Raw genomic sequence first — 16,959 nt, 5'->3', positions numbered from 1 at the left:
AGTTTCCATACGCCATCTGCCCCTCGCCTGAATTTGCTGTGAGATTTTCCCAGAAATAACAGCGAGCACATTAACCTCATGTCGACAGCAGAAAAAAAGCTGGGGGCCGCTGATGGAGACAGATTACCTCATTTGAATGAAACAATTTCACACTTTAATGGGAGGGAGGTGGATTCCCACCAAGTTGCAAAGTGCCTGTGGCAACCAGGCTAGATTTTGTTTTGCATACATCTGGGGAAGGGTGGTTGGGGGGGGGGGGGGGTTGGTTGTTGTGATTTTAATCCTCGCTGTGCTATATTTATGGTCAAAAAGTGATGCCTTTCCCACCAGTTTAAGCGAGGAATAGGCCACCCTGTGACCCCTGTATCTCGGTCCAATTCTCATCCCTAGATGTAAAATACATTTATAACACTCCAGAACACAGTGACAATCTCACAGTGTTTCCTCCCCCCACCCTCCCTCTTTACAATGGCAACAGAAGGTTTGAGCAAGCTGCATTGTCAGGGTCTATGAAGGGACAGGCTGGCTTTAAGAGCTGTTCCTCTCCACCGCCTTCCCACCCCCTTTTTTTCTCTCTCTCTCTCTCATTATTATCATTTCATTTCGTTCTCGCGGTGGAGCAGCCGATCTCTACAAACAGGCTGTTTATTCTCCCAGAGGCAACATCTGGATCGCCTCCTGCAGGAATCGCTGTCCATTCTCCCGCAACATGTCGACGGAGAAGCCAGGTAAAATTGTGCTTGCTGTGTGTGTGTGTGTGGCACATCCAAGTGGCTGCTTGTACCTCGGTGGCAGTACCAGACTCTCGTTGAGAGGGGAGAGGATCTGTGTGTGTGTGTTTGGGGGGGGGGGGGGGGGGGGGTAAACTGCAGCAGCATTTTCCCTGTTTTATTGCCCTCTTTAAATGGGAGCAGATTGACCCCATTGCTTCACACAATATTCCAGAGATTGCAGTCCCTAAACGCCAGTGCAATCCCTGTACCCCGCAGGTAAGCATTTGTACCATGATTTTAAAAAAATTATATACCACACACTCCTGATTTCGATTTTTTTTAACGACAGCTCTGAAATTCCGAATGGACAGTGCAGAAACAGGTCAATCTGATATAGTGACCCCCCCCCCCCCCCCTTTACAGGGAACTCTCTGAATTTTTGAAATTATGCTATTTACAGGTTGCCTTTTATTGACCATTTATGGAGGACAAAATCAAAACAAAAACCCCACAGGAGGAAATAAAAACATCCAAATGATACATTGGAAAGTCTTCGGGATCTGAATGATACTTCAGAAGGGGATTTTTGTTCCTGATGTAACCAGTTGTGGATCTATATCTTGTTGGATAAGTTTCCTGGCTGGGAATTATAAGGTCCAAAAAAGAAAGTAACGCATTATCCGATTAACTCAAATTCTTGTCACTTCAGTTCCACAGGAGCGGTCTGCAATGATCTGCAAATGTATTAGCTTTTGCCCGTTTTGTTTACTTTTGGAAAAAAAAAGTGCTATAATTTTCATTTTCCAGACCAGGCTTTGAAACAAAATCAATGTTCCTTCTTGTGTTCCCGGTGGGGTTTGAGTGCAGCCGTCGTGTGTGTGTGTGCTGTGTGACATTCCACATGCCATCTTCTGTCACCCGTCTATATTTTGCATGTTTGAACACTGTAATTAACACCACTGATCTCTCAAAGAAGAGATGCTCTGCCTCTTCTCCTGACTGGAGAGGGGAACTGATCGTGCTCGGGGTTGAAGGAAACGGATTTAATCCGTTCAAATTAAGTTAGAGAAAAATAAACATTTTTTTTGTGGTGGTGGGGGGGGGGGGGGGGGGGGGGAAAGAGACAGGAGCGACCTGAATAGTTGGTTGGTGCTCAGGGAGCGTCCTCCAATTGGGAACAGCTTGCTGAAACGCACAGCGTTCTGCTTCAGTCCCGCTGGCGCTGCAGAGCAGCTTGTGCTGGCTGCTTCCTGCCCTGATTTTCCTGTGAATCGTCAGGGCACCTGCCCTATTTTCACAAGATCGCTCCAAACGGAGTCAGAGTTGCCGATCTGTGTGTGTGCGCGTGTGTTTTGCAGGTTCATGCACTTTAATTTTTGCTCCCACTGTCAGACCCGCAAAGTTAGGGGGTTGCTGGCAAGGGCTACTGAATTGATGGGAGGCGATTTTTCTTTCTCCATAGAACCCCTACAGTGCAGGGGAGGCCATTCGGCCCATCGAGGCTGCACCCCACCCAGGCCCACTCCCCCACCCTATCCCCGCAACCCCACCTAACCCGCACCTTTTTGGACACTGTGGGGCAATTTTCACTTGGCTAATTCACCTAACCTGCACATCATTCAGATTGACTCTGTTTGATGCCCACTATCTATTCGCACCCACCCCCTTTCAAAAATGACACGAGAACAGTCAGGAAGGGGTCCATTTCTTGTGTGCATTCCACGGTGGGGAGGCAAAAAGTGGATGAATAGATGTCAGCTGTGGGGCCCTGCTGGAAAGGGACTGGATTGTGGAAAATCACCCAGGGTGATGTTAACCCAACTGACTGGGTAGAATTCCCACTGGATCGAGTGGAAGGCAAGTGTCACACCCGGACCAATATTACTCTCCCACGAACCTGCAAAAGAGTAGTGTGGGACTGTGGATAGCATGGTGGCACAGTGGCTAGCACTGTTACCTCACACCACCAGGACCCAGGCTCGATTCCGATGTCTGGTGACTGTGTGGAGTTTCTCCCAGTGTCTGCATGGGTTTCCTCCGGGTGCTCCGGTTTCCTCTCACAGTCCAGAGATGTGCAGGTTAGGTGGATTGCCGTGTTAAATTGCCCTTTTGTGTCTAAATTAGTAGGTTAGGTTTGGTTGCAGGGATACAGTGGGGGAAGTGGTGTCATGTGAGAGTACCTTTAAGAAATGGGTGTTTATAAATGGGTGTGTATATAAATATCTGTAGTAAGAGTACCTTTAAGAAATGGGTGTTTACTACTGCAGTGATGTCAGAGAGTGGGTGGAGCTGGGCTGTATGTCAGCTTTTTAACTTTCGTTTTAGGCTGTTTGCTGCAGGATGTGTTTTAGTTTTGTTTTCAGTGTTGGAGCTGAAGCCAGACAGAACATGTTCACTGTTGATCTCTCTGCCATGAAAAGACTATCTCTTGATCATTTGGTGAATTCAGAATTATAAATGTTCTCCGTAGTGGATGTAAACTTAATGTGTTTCTGATAAAAGGTTTTTTTTAAGTCTTATGGATGTTGAAAGGAAAGCTTGATGGATTACTTAGTGTTGTATTCTTTGGGGGTTGTATTTGAATTAATGGTTGCTAAGATGTTCACTGTACATTTTAAAAAGGTTAACTTGAGTTCATAGAATAAACATTGTTTTGCTTTAAAAAATACTTTTCCATTTCTGCTGTCCCACACCTGTAGAGTAGGCTGTGTGCTCCCCATACCACAATCTAGTAAACGTTGGGGGTCAGATGAACTCCGTGATACACTTTGGGGTTCTCTAAACCCTGGCCCATAACAAATTGGGGGTCAAGGGGGATAAAAGACTATCTATTGGATTGGTTTAGTGAACTTAAAGACAGTGAGGGATGAGCATATTGTGGGTGGTTTTCTGGTGTGATATTTTAGTTTAAGTAGAGAGTGTGTTGTTGACAATAACTCTTTCAGAGGCTCTGAAGTTTTTGGGGGTGGAGGCAGTCACACGCAGTACCTTATGGACAGAGACTAAAAGCAGACTGTCAGATTTGGCAAAAACATTGCAGTTAACATTACCTGACAAAATGTGAAAAGATGAGGTCATTATGGTGGTGGCTAAGCATTTAAAGTTGCCTGAGATGCAATTTAATTCATTGGAAATGGCAAAAATTCAGTTACAAATTAAACAAATAGAACATGAGAAAGATAATTAAAGCAGTTTGAATATGAAGGAAAGGGAGAGGAAAAAGAAAGAGAAAGAGGGAGAGAGGAAAAAGAGAGAGAAGAAAGGAAAACAGAAAGAATAGCCCTAGCAGAACAAAAAGAAAGAGAAAGGGAGATACAGAACAGGGAAAAAAGTAAAGAGAGAATTTGAACTTCATAAAATGGCCATGAAACATGACAATCAGTTAGAATTGGCAGACATAAAGGGAAAAGTACAGTTGGTGAATAGTGATCAGGATAGTGAGAAAGTGCTTCAAAGTCGAAGGCTTGGTGGGGATCTATTTAAATATGTCCAAGGTTTGATGAGAAGGAGGTAGAAGCCTTTTTCATTTCATTTGAGAAGGTAGCTAAACAAATGAAATGGCCACAGGACATGTGGGTATTACTGTTTCAAATAAAGCTGGTACGTAGGACTAGTTAAGTGTTTGCATCACTACCGGAGGAGGTATCTGGGATGTAAGAGGAGGTGAAAAAATCCACCTTAGGTGCTTGTGAACTAGTGCCTGAAGCCGACAGACAAAAGGTTTAGAAATTTAAGGAAAGAATTTGGTCAAACATACATGGAGTTTGAAAGGATCAAACAGAGTAATTTTGATAGGTGGATAAGGGCTTTGAAAATAGACCAAAAGTATGAAGCTCTCAGAGAAATTATACTTTTGGAGGTGTTTAATAATTTAATTCCTGATGTAGTGAGAACTAATGTGGAAGAGCAGAGGGTTAAAACTGTGAGATTAGCAGCAGAAATGGCAGATGATTATGAATTAGTTCATAAATCAAAGATTGGTTTCCGACATCAGTTTCAGCCTGTGAAGGATAGAAACTGGGGACATGAGAAATACTCAAGTGGTAAAGATAAAGGTGATCTGATGGGAGATAATAAGGAGAGTGTACCTCAGATTAAAAAAGAAATCCAGGAGGGTGGAAGAGACATGAAAAGTTTCAAATGTTTTCACTGTAATAAACCAGGCCATATAAAGTCACAGTGTTGGTGGTTGAAGAAAAGCACTGGGAAGGCTGATGTGGTAAAACAGGATAAGACAGTGGGGTTTGCTAAAGTGGTAAAGGAAAGCCCAAGTGAAGCGAAGGAGGTGCAAAAGATTGTACAGCCTGATCATGAGGTGATTGATCATGAGGTGATTGATAAGAAGGTGCCAGATCTCTTTAAAGAATTTACTTGGGTGGGTAAAGTTTACCCATGTGTATGAGGAGGAGCAGGTAAAGAAGTCACAATTTTAAGAGATACGGGAGCTAGTCAATCTTTAATGGTAAGAGATGAGGAGGTACGTACTTTGGGAAGAATGTTGCCAGAAAAGGTGGTAATATGTGGAATTCAGGGTGAGAGGAGTAGTGTTCAATTATATAAGGTAAGGTTGGAAAGTCCAGTGAAGAGTGGTGAAGTGGTAGTAGGAGTAATAGAGAAACTATCTTGTCCAGGAAAATAGTTTATCTTGGGTAATGATATAGCTGGATCACAGATGGGAGTGATGCCTACTGCGGATGATAAGCCAGTGGAAAATCAGACAACTGAAGTGTTGAAGGACGAATATCCTAAGATTTTTCCAGATTGTGTAGTGACAAGTCGCAAAATCACAGGTTAAAACGAGGAGAAATCAAAGAGTGAAGGTGACGTTGAAGTGCAATTGTCGGAAAGGATTTTTTGATCAGATGGTTGAAAAAGAACACGAACAGGTGGAGGATGAGGCGGATATTTTTAGTTCAGGGAAATTGGCGGAGTTAAAACAAAAAGATGTAGAAATAAAATGGATGTATCAGGAAGTATACACGGAAGAGGAATCTGAGTGTATACCAGAGTGTTACTGTAAAAGTGATGTCTTGATAAGAAAATGGAGACCTTTACATATGCAGGCGGGTGAAAAGTGGGCAGACATTCATCAAGTAGTATTGCCGGTAGGGTATAGAAAGGAGGTGTTGCGAGTGGCACATGAGGTACCAGTGGGAGGTCATTTGGGAATAAGGAAAACTCAAGCTAAAATCCAAAAACATTTTTATTGGTCTGGACTACATAAATATGTAGTTACATTATGTCAATCATATCACACATGTCAAGTGATCTAGAAACCTCAAGCAGTAATAAAACCAGCGCCCAGAACACCCATTCCACAGCATTTGAGGAACCTTTTACAAGGGTCCTAATTGATTGCGTTGGACCGCTTCCTAAAACAAAAAGTGGGAATCAATATCTTTTGACTATAATGGATGTGTCTACTAGATTTCCAGAAGCCATTCCAGTATGTAATATTACAGCTAAAAAGATTGTGGAGGAGTTACTTAAATTCTTTACTAGATATGGACTCTCCACAGAAATACAATCGGATCAAGGATCATTTTACCTCAAGGTTATTCAAAGTTCCTAAGTTATAGATCGCTTCAGAATAAAACAATTTAAATCATCTATGTACCATCCAGAATCACAGGGAGCATTAGAAAGGTGGCATCAGACATTAAAGACAATGTTGAGGGCTTATTGTCAAGATTATCTAGAGGATTGGGACAAAGGAACTCCATTCGTACTGTTTGCAATTAGGGATGCACCTAATGAGTCAACCAAATTTAGTCCTTTTGAACTAATCTTTGGTCATGAGGTAAGAGGACCACTTAAATTGATTACGGAAAAATTGGTGAGTGAGAAAACGGAAATTACATTATTGGATTAAGTGTCAAATTTTAGGGAACTACTAAATAGAGCAGGTGAATTGCCTAGACAACATTTAAAAGTTGCACAACGTGTGAAGCGGACAAAAAAAATCCAAAGTTCGTAGTTTTACCAGTGGAGATAAAGTTTTAGTGTTGTTACCAGTGGTAGGTGAACCTGTAAAAGCAAGGTTTTGTGGACCTTATCAGATTGAAAGGAAATTAAGTGAGGTGAATGATGTGGTATTATGTGGTTAAAAACCCCGGATAGAAGGAAAACTCACCAAGTGTGTCATGTGAATATGGTTAAAACGTACTTTGAAAGGGAAAGAGAGAAAAAGGAGGAGGTTTTAATTATTCTAACTCAAAGTGACAAACCAAATCCAGATGACTGTGAATTTAACATCCCTCAAATTAAATTGGAAAACGAGGATGTTCTTAAAAATTGGGATAAATTGTTGAGTTACCTTCCAGGGGAAAAACAAACTGACCTGAAAGAGTTATTGATATCACATGGGCAAGTTTGTAGAAATAAATTGGGAAGTACTAAAATTGCTATCCATGATGTAGATGTGGGAAATGCTGTTCCAATCAAACAACAGCCATATAGACTTAACCCTTGAGAATAATCTTAAAAATTGCATAATTGAAGTGGATTGCAGCCAATGGAGCTCACCCATAGTGATGGTACCTAAACCAGATGGTACCCAAAGGTTGTGTGTGGCCTATAGAAAGGTTTAATGCAGTTACAAGAACAGACTCTTATCCTATCACACGTTTGGAGAATTGCATTGGGAAAGTGGGACAATCAGCTTTTGTTTCCAAACTGGATTTACCTAAAGGTTACTGGCAGGTACCTTTATCCGAAAGGGCGAAGGAGATTTCAGCTTTTGTGACTCCAGATGGTATATACCAATCATAGTACGCCATTTGGCATGAAAAACGCCCCATCCACATTTCAACGGTTAACTAACAAAGTTTCAGGATTACTCAATTGTGCGGTATATATCGACGATCTGGTAATTTTCAGCCAGACATGGAAAGAACATTTAAAACATTTGATGGAATTATTTGATCGACTTCAGGAGGCGGGTTTGGTCATAAACCTAGCCAAAAGTGAATTTGGAAAAGCCCAAGTCACTTTCCTTGACCATACAATTGGACAGGGTCGAATGGTCACACGGGATGTGAAACCAACAGTTATTGAGGAGTTTTCAATACCCTCAAGACAAAAAGAAATAATGCGATTTCTTGGCATGAGTGGATTTGATTGAACATTTGTGCAAAAGTTTTGTAGCGTGATTGCTCCACTGATGGACTTTCTCAAGAAACGTCACAAATTTCAATGGACAGCGGACTTTCAACAGGCATTTGACTGCCTGAAAGCTGTGATAACCAATGCTTCTGTGTTGGAGAATTACAAGGGACTCTGTGATCAAATTGAACTAAAGTATCTAACTTTAAAGAGACATGCCGAGGCGTAGAGAAATGGACAGATCGTGAAGAGACTTTCTTGTTCAAAGAGACTGTCAATCAGGAAGGATTTCAGTTGGAAGAAGAAGAACAAAAATGGACTATATGATTGTACCTGTTTGCATGTGTTGTTTTTTTTAAACAAAAAAGTAGATTTACTGTGTGCATTTCTTAAAGGAGTGAAAAGGTGAAAAATGAAACCAACTTGAAGTTGATGGTTTATTTATTTTTTCTTGGGGGGAGGTGTTGTGTGAGAGTAACTTTAAGAAATGGGTGTTTATAATTGGGTGTGCATATAAATATCTATAGTGAGAGTACCTTTAAGAAATGGTTGTTTACTACTGCAGTGATGTCAGAGAGTGGGTTGAGCTGGGCTGTCTGTCAGCTTTTTACTTTCATTTTAGGCTGTTTGCTGCAGGATGTGTTTTAGTTTTGTTTTCAGTGTTGGAGTTGAAGCCAGACAGAGCAGGTGTACTCTTGATCTCTCTGCCATGAAAAGACAATCTCTTGGTCATTTGGTGAAGTCAGAATTATAAATGTTCTCAATGGTGAATGTAAACCTAATGTGCTTCCGGTTAAAGGTGTTTTAAGTCTAATGGATGTTAAAAGGAAAGCTTAAAGGATTACTGAGTGTTGTATTCTTTGGGGGTTGAATTGATGGTTGCTAAGATATTCACTGTTTGCTTTGAAAAGGTTAACTTGAGTTCATAGAATAAAAATTGTTTTTCTTTAAAAAATACATTTCCATTTCACCTGTACTACACCTGTAGAGTGGGCCGTGTGCTCCCCTACCACAATCTAGTAAAAGTTGTGGGTCAGGGGAACTCAATGATACACTTTTGGGTTCTCTAAACCCTGGCCCATAACAGTGGGTCTGTGGGGTGCTGTTTCAGAGGGTCAGTGCAGACTCGATGGGCTGAATGGCCTTCTTCTGCACTGTCGGTATTCTATGGATTTCTTTGCTGACTGACGGGTTAAGTTAAAATGATCTGGAATCATAGAATAGTTACATTACAGAAGAAGGCCGTTCTAGCCCATTCCCTCTGTGTGAGGTGTCTGGAAGAGCTATTAAGCTAGTCCCACTCCCAGCCTTTCCCCATATACTTGACAATCTTGTCTCCAAACAGTTTATCCAATCGTTCCATTTGCCACACTATAGGAAGGACATGATTGCACTAGAGGGGGTGCAGAGGAGACTCACTAAGATGTTGCCTAGACTGGAGCTTCTCAGCTACGAAGAGAAACTGGATAGACTAGGGTTGTTCTCTTTCGAGCAGAGACAGCTGTGGGGGGAGGGGTGACTGCTGATTAAGATGTAAAAAATTATGAGGGACGTAGGGAACATAAGTAACTTTTCTCCTTAGTAGAGGGGGCAATAACCAGGGGGAGTAGACATAGGGATAGGGCAGGAAATTTAGAAGCGATTTGAGGAAAACTCTTTTCAGCGAGAGGATGATGGGAATCTGGAACTCACTGCCTGAAAAGGCGATAGAGGCAGGACCCTCACAGGAACAATTAAGAAGCATTTAGATGAGCACAAGAAACACCATAGCACACAAGGCTATGGACCAAGTGCTGGAAAATGGGATTCGGATAGATAATAATAATCGCTTATTGTCACGAGTAGGCTTCAATGAAGTTACTGTGAAAAGCCCCTCATCACCACATTCCAGCGCCTGTTAGGGGAGGCCGGTACGGGAATTGAACCCGCGCTGTTGGCTTGTTCTGCATTACAAGCCAGCTATTTAGCCCACTGTGCTAAACCTGCCCCTGTAGATAGGTGATTGATGGCCAGCAGAGATAGGATTGCCCCAAGGGCCTCTTTGTCTGTGCTGTAAAACTCCATGACTCTAAAATCCTTTTGAAAGGATCAATTGACTCTACCTCCAACACACTCGGGCAGTGCATTCCTGGGCATAACCACGTGCTGAGTAAAGGAAGGTTTTTTCTTTAGCCTGGTTCTTGAGGTATCTGCCAATGGAGCAACTCCTCCCTGTCTACTCTTGTCTAGACCCCACATGATAATGAACACCACTATCAAGTCTCCTCTCAGGGGTCCCTTCACTTAGAGGAAAACAGTCCCCACTCTTGTCAATTCATTCACCTGACGGAGGTCTCTCCAGTCTGGAGCCAATCTCGTGAATCTTTTCTATACCTTCTCCAGTGCCTTCGCATCCATAATGAGGTGCCGTGTCCCAGAATGACATCACAGTACTCCAGCTAAAGCCAAGTCAGGGTTTACTAATGATTCATATTCCCAGCTCGTTCCTCTGGTTTAGTTCCAGCCGACAAGACAATAATAGGAAATGTCTCTTTTCTCTGCTGGTCGAAATGAAATTGACCAGCCTTACTCCGGTTACAAGTGGGCATGGCTGATAAGACGAAACACCGCAGATTATTCATGACTTTGTACCCAAATTAGCAATCTCAAGCCGAGAAGCAGTAAATTATGATGCACCCCCTTCACCTCCTCCTGACCTTCAAAGAAAGGTATCATCTTATAATATATAATGTTCCTGTGGAATATCTTGAGCCATTTTATTACATTAGAGACGTTGTATAAAATAATACTATTGTGTGTATTCACCACAACTTCCTTGTTATTGAATTCTTGTGATCTATTGAAAAAATACAGGCTCCATTATAACTTATTATTGGCTTTGTCCGCCTGCCCTTCAATGACTTGTTTACCCACAGCTCCCTCTGCTCCTGCAATCCCTTTAAATTGCTGGAAAATCACATTCTCCAAAAACCCGGGAGACTGAAAGTCTGTCCACAGTTAGCCCAGCTGCTCCTGCCTTTGTTTTCAGGTGTGAACATTTTGCGCCTTGATCCATGCAAGTCGCAAGCTGGGCCCCACAAACCAAACCCACCCAGGAGATTGAGGCAGATCACTCGGCCCTCTTCATTCCTCCATTTTACCTTGAATTAAAGAGATAGTACACAACATAATCACCTTATGAGAGGTTGCATTAATTACAGGTTGCTACACCAGCAGACGCAGCCAGTGGTGAAAAGGCACAATATTGCATACAGTACCTTGTTGAGGGCACGGCAGAAGGAGCTGGGCTAAATATGTTCCAAATCCTAGCACATCCTTGAGTTACCCTACCACGGTAACCTGCTCCAGCCCTCCAGCCCCTGGAAGTATTTGCATCTCTCATTCTGCCCTCTTGAAAATCAACAATTTCTGTACCTCCCCCCCACCACCACACAGCCCTACGCTCTAGAATTCGCTCCTTTAAACTTCTCCGTCTCTTTACCTCTCCACATTTACGGCGTTCCTTAAATTTTACCTCTTTTACCAAGCTACTGATAGTTTGTTCAAATATCTCATTATGTGGCTCAGTGTGAAAATTTGTTTTATGATGGCTCCTGCGAAGCACCTTGGGGCATTTTACTTAATTAAACGTTGTAGTTATTGTGATGCAGCTTGTTTTTCATTATCGCCCAGGATGAACTTTGACCCCAGTGTATTAGTGCACACCCTGTGGTGTGTGGGCATTACTGTCTCACGGCTTTGCTAACTGTGTCTTTTGAAGGTTTGAGTTCTCGCCCCGTCTTTGTATATTTAATGGTGATATTTATAGATCTTGTGGACCTTTGTCAGAATATTACGTACAATGGGAAGCAGCTATGGGGTCTCAATTAAGCTGAGGAATGTTGCCAAAGTCTGTGAAATCAATTGTGTTCTGTATGATACCATCATTGATCGTTTGTAGCAATGAGCTTTATTAAGTGGTAAATGTACAAAATTCCAAAGCGCACTCTGGGTGGACCCACAACCCTCATTAGAAATCTTTGGACACCCTGAGAACCTCGCCAATTATCATTTTGTGGGAAGTGGTCTATGTTCAGCTCACACTGAACTCTTTACCCAATGGTTTTCCGACGACTTGAGACTTTGCTTTCCTTAAGTGGAATGACGCTAAACTGAGCAATAATAAGTAGTTGTTTGGTAGCACAGAACTTGAGTTTTGCTGAAAAAGAGACATTTTTTTGTCAAAGCTATTAATCTCCTACCCACCAGGACAATTTGCAAGAATACCGAATGTAAAGGGAACAGCAATTTACACTGTTTGGAAAGTCAATTAGAGTCAATTGCCTGGTTTAAATTTCAAGCAATGCTCAGCAGTTAACTGTCAGTCACCATCAACTGGTGCATTATTCATGGTGACACCTTTCCCAATCAGAGCCCAATTGCCAATCAATCAGCACTGTCTCTTCATACTGTATAAATTGTTGTTCCTTTCACTTTTGGTATTCTTACAAGATAAAATCTTTCAACAAGTAATGTCTTTTTCCAGCAATATGTCAAAAGGTTGAGCACAGTGGGCTGAACAGTTGGCTTGTTATGCCGAACAAGGCAGCAGCGCGGGTTCAATTCCCGTACCGGCCTCCCCGAACAGGCACCGGAATGTGGCGACTAGGGGCTTTTCACAGTAACTTAATTGAAGACTACTTGCGACAATAACTGATTATTATTATTATTGTTCCGCTGGGATTACTGCATGGAAAGCTGAGGTGATTATGCAACATGTCCTAGAATGATTGATACCAGGGTCCTTGGATCATGAAATCTTCATTTATAGGGTTTGGAAACCTGTTTTCCAGTGAATCTGGTTCAAAAATGTATTTTAAAAATATATTATTTAAATATATAACACATACCAGAACCTCCCGTTTCCATGTGATGAGCAGAGATTACAGGGCTATAGGGAGACAGGAGTGGAGCCGGATTAGGTTGTACAGCAAAAAGCTGGCTGGCGCAAACACAAAGAGACAATTGGGCTCCTTCCACACTGCAAACTTTGATGGTTCCATGGTGAAGTGGGGCATCGAGATTCCTGACTGAATGTGTTCGCTTATTGAAAGCCATGATTACTGTGTGTCCTGGATTGTAGATCCCTGTTTGGGAAATTACAGCAACCTGTGATTATTATGGGTGTATTTCTAATTTGTAGCTGGGGTGTAAAACTGACATCATGAAGTGGTTGCTCATTACAATAAATACCACCGCTTTTAATTTTCATTTAACTCAATAAAGGTAAAAATCAAGAATTTTTGATCCCCAATAGCAGTGCATTTTTTCTTTATTCTGTCATGGGATGTGGATGTTACTGGCATTTATCACTTACCCTCTTCGTCCTTGGAGGTATATACAGCTGCTAAGAGCTTATGCCGCCTTCCTAAGGCCGACACGGTAGCACAGTGGTTAGCACTGTTGCTTCACAGCGCCAGGGTCCCGGGTTCGATTCCCAGCTTGGGTCACTGTCTGTGCGGAGTCTGCACGTTCTCCCCGTGTCTGCATGGGTTTCCTCCGGGTGCTCCGGTTTCCTCCCACAAGTCCCGAAAGACGTGCTTGTTTGGTGAACTGGACATTATGAATTCTCCCTCTGTGTACCCGAACAGGCGCTGGAGTGTGGCGACTAGGGACTTTTCACAGTAACTTCATTGCGATGTTAATGTAAGCCTACTGGTGACAATAACGATTATTATTATTATTATTACCTTTGTGCTTCACAGTTTAATTATGGTCTACCCTAATTGCCCTTGAACTGAGAGGCTTGCGAGGCCACTTTGGAGGGAAGCTGAGAGTTAACCACATTGCTGTGGGTCTGGAGTCACATATAGGCCAGACCGGGTAAACATGGCGAGTTTCTTCCCTAAAGGACATCAGTGAACCAGATGGGTTTTTACAACAATCAACGATAGTTTTGTGATCACCATTACTGAGATCAGGTTTACAATTTCACATTTTATTGACTGAATTTAAATTTCACTATTTGCCACAGTGAGTTTTGAACTTGTGTCCCCAACGCATTAGCCTGAATTACTGACCCACTATACCACCAGCTCTCCATAGTTTGGAAATGTTACCACAATGTCTGAAGGATTGCGGAAGCTTGTGATTTACTCTGTGCTTGATTCAGAAAATCTGCCAGATTATAGAATTGTCTATTCAAGTAATCATAGAATCCCAACAGTACAGAAGGAGGTCATTTGGCCCATCGAGTCTGCACTGACCCTCCGAAAGAGCACCATACCTCGGCCCACTTCCCCGCCCTCTTCCTGTAGCCACACGCATTGATCATGGTCAATCCACCTAACCTGCACATCTATGAACTGTAGGAGGAAACCGGAGCACCAGGAGGAAACGCACGCAGACACGGGAAGAACTTGCAAACTCTACAAAGTTACCCAAGACCGGACTCGAACACGAGTCCCTGGCGCTATGAGGCAGAAGTGTCTACTTTCTTATTGCTACTTATATTCCAATCAGAGGGCCGAGGCTGGACATAGCCCCGTTTTCTGTACAGAGGAACCCCCCTCCAGAGCCCCCAATGCAATCCCCAACCTCGATCCCCCCAATCCCCAACTCACTATGAGGACATCCTCAGCTCTCCCCGCCCCTCCCCTCCCCCTGTGGAGAGTTTCCCCCTGATTCCCATTGACTCCTGTTTTGATGGGGCTCCTTGATGCCACACTCGGTCAAATGCTGCCTTGATGTCAAGGGCAGACACTCTCACCTCACCTCTGCCATTCAGCTCTTTTGTCCATGTTTGAACCAAGGTTGTACTGAGATCAATAGGAGTGACCCTGGTGAAACTAATTTTCACCAATTTCAAGAAGGAAGTAGCTATAGCTCTTGGGTCTAAAGGGATGAAAGGATATGCAGGGAAAGCGGGATCAGGGTATTGAACTTGATGATGAGTCATGATCATAATGAATGGCGGAATAGGCTCGAAGGGCTGAATGGCCTCCTTCTGCTGCTATTTTTTATGTATGTTTCTAACGCAAAATGAGTGTTAACAAGTAGATTACTACTAAGTAAGCCCCACTTGCTAGCACTATTGAGAACCCCTTACATCACTGTACTGATGGTTGAGAGTAGACTGATGGGCAGTGATTGGCTTGGCTGGGTTGGATTTCTTCTGCTTTTTGTGTACAGGATACACCTGGGCAATTTTCCACATTGCCGGATAGATGCTAGTGTTGTAGCTGTAGTGGAACACCTTGGCTAGGGGTGCAGCCAGTTCTGGAGTGCAAGTCTTCAGGACTATTGCTGGGATATTGTCACAGCCCATAGCCTTTGCAGTATCCAGTGCCTTCAGTCGTTTCTTGCTTATCATGTGAGTGAATCGAATTGGCCGAAGACTGACATCTGTGATGCTGGGGACCACTGGGTCTTCCACTCAGCACATCTGACTCAAGATGGTTGCAAATGCTTCGACCTTGATTTTTGCCATGATGTTTTTGGGCTCACCCATCATCGAGTGCGGGTACATTAGTGGAGCCTCCTCCTCCAGTCAGTTGTTTAATTGCCCACCACTGGATGTGGCAGGACTGCAGGACTGATCCATTAGTTGTGGGGTCGCTGAGCTCTGTCTATCAGTTGCTGCTTATGTTGTTCAGCACACAAGTCGTCCTGAATTGTAGGTTCACCAGGTTGACACCGCATTTTTAGGCTGCGTCTGGCATTCCCTCCTTCACTCTACATTGAACGAGGGTTCACAGAATCCATAGAATCCTTACAGTGAAGAAGGAGGCCATTCGGCCCATCGAGTCTGCACTGATCCTCTGAAAGTGCACCCTACCTAGGCCTACTCTCCCACCCTATCCCTGTAATCCCACCTAACCTGCACATCTTTGAACTGTGGGAGGAAACTAGAGCAGCCGGAGGGAACCCACGCAGATACAGGGAGAACATCCAAACTCCACACACTGTCAGCCAAGGTTGGAATCGAACACTGGTCCCTGGCGATGTGAGGCAGCAGTGTTAGCCACTGTGCCACAGTGACATGGGGCCTGACCCCCCCCCCCCCCCCCAGTTTGATGATAATGGTAGAGTGGAGGATATGCTGTGCCACAACATTACAGATTGTGGTTGTCCACATTATGCAGCTGCTGATGGCCCTCAGGACCTCATAGATGCCCAGTTTTGAGTTGCTAGATCTGTTCAAAATCCAGCTCATTTAGCACTGAGCTACTGCCACACAACATGACAGATAATATCCTCAAAGTGAAGATGGGACTTTGTCTCCATAAGGACTGTGTGGTGGTCACCTCTAGAACACATCTGGATAGTTACATCTGCAACAGATAGGTTATTGAGGCCCAGGTCAGAGCTGTTTGACTCACCTTACACTGTCCCCAGTTTAAAACTAGACATCACATTTGCGTGTCATTGAACAGCCGGAGTGTCTGAAGAAATATCCAGTTGTCCTGAGTCGAGCTATTGTTTAAAAAATTGCTTGGCTGACATTATGAAGCTGAAATAAACATCGTAAGAAGTCTTACAACACCAGGTTAAAGTCCAACAGGTTTGTTTCAAACACGAGCTTTCGGAGCACGGCTCCTTCTTCAGGTGAATTCACCTGAAGAAGGAGCCGTGCTCCGAAAGCTCGTGTTTGAAACAAACCTGTTGGACTTTAACCTGGTGTTGTAAGACTTCTTACTGTGCTCACCCCAGTCCAACGCCGGCATCTCCACATCATGAAATAAACATCAGCATTGCAGGACTTAGAGGGTACAGTCGCATCGTGGTTAGATTAATGGACTAATAATTCAAAGGCCTGAACTAATGATCTGGAAGCTTGAATTCAAACTCACCATGGCAGGAGTAGAATTTGAATTCAATTAATTCAATAAATTAAAAAAAAAATTTAATTTTAACAATCATTTTATTGAGGTATTTCTTTAATTCAATAAATCTTCACTGGAAAGCAAACCTCAGTAATGATTTTTTTTTAAATTTAGATTATCCAATTATTTTCTCCAATTAAGGGGCAATTTAGTGTGGCCAGTCTACCTACGCTGCACATTTTTGGGTTGTGGGGGCGAAACCCACGCAGACACGGGGAGGATGTGCAAACTCCACACGGTCTGTGACCCAGAGCCGGGATCGAACCTGGGACCTCAGC

General features: G+C 43.2%; 1 protein-coding gene across 1 annotated transcript in view; it reads left to right on the top strand.

Annotated features, from left to right (window-relative positions):
* The first annotated feature begins 449 nt into the window (after window positions 1-449).
* Window positions 450-16,959, top strand: part of LOC119976301 (proline-rich transmembrane protein 1-like) — a 119,475-nt gene continuing 102,965 nt past the window's right edge. The window contains exon 1 of the mRNA XM_038816741.1: window positions 450-728. Coding sequence (XP_038672669.1) covers window positions 710-728 — 19 coding nt within the window. The 5' untranslated portion in view covers window positions 450-709. The remainder of the gene's footprint in view (window positions 729-16,959) is intronic.

This window comes from Scyliorhinus canicula, chromosome 13 (assembly GCF_902713615.1).
Source record: "Scyliorhinus canicula chromosome 13, sScyCan1.1, whole genome shotgun sequence".
Lineage (NCBI taxonomy): Eukaryota > Metazoa > Chordata > Chondrichthyes > Carcharhiniformes > Scyliorhinidae > Scyliorhinus > Scyliorhinus canicula.
This window is presented reverse-complemented; position numbering and strand designations above follow the sequence as displayed.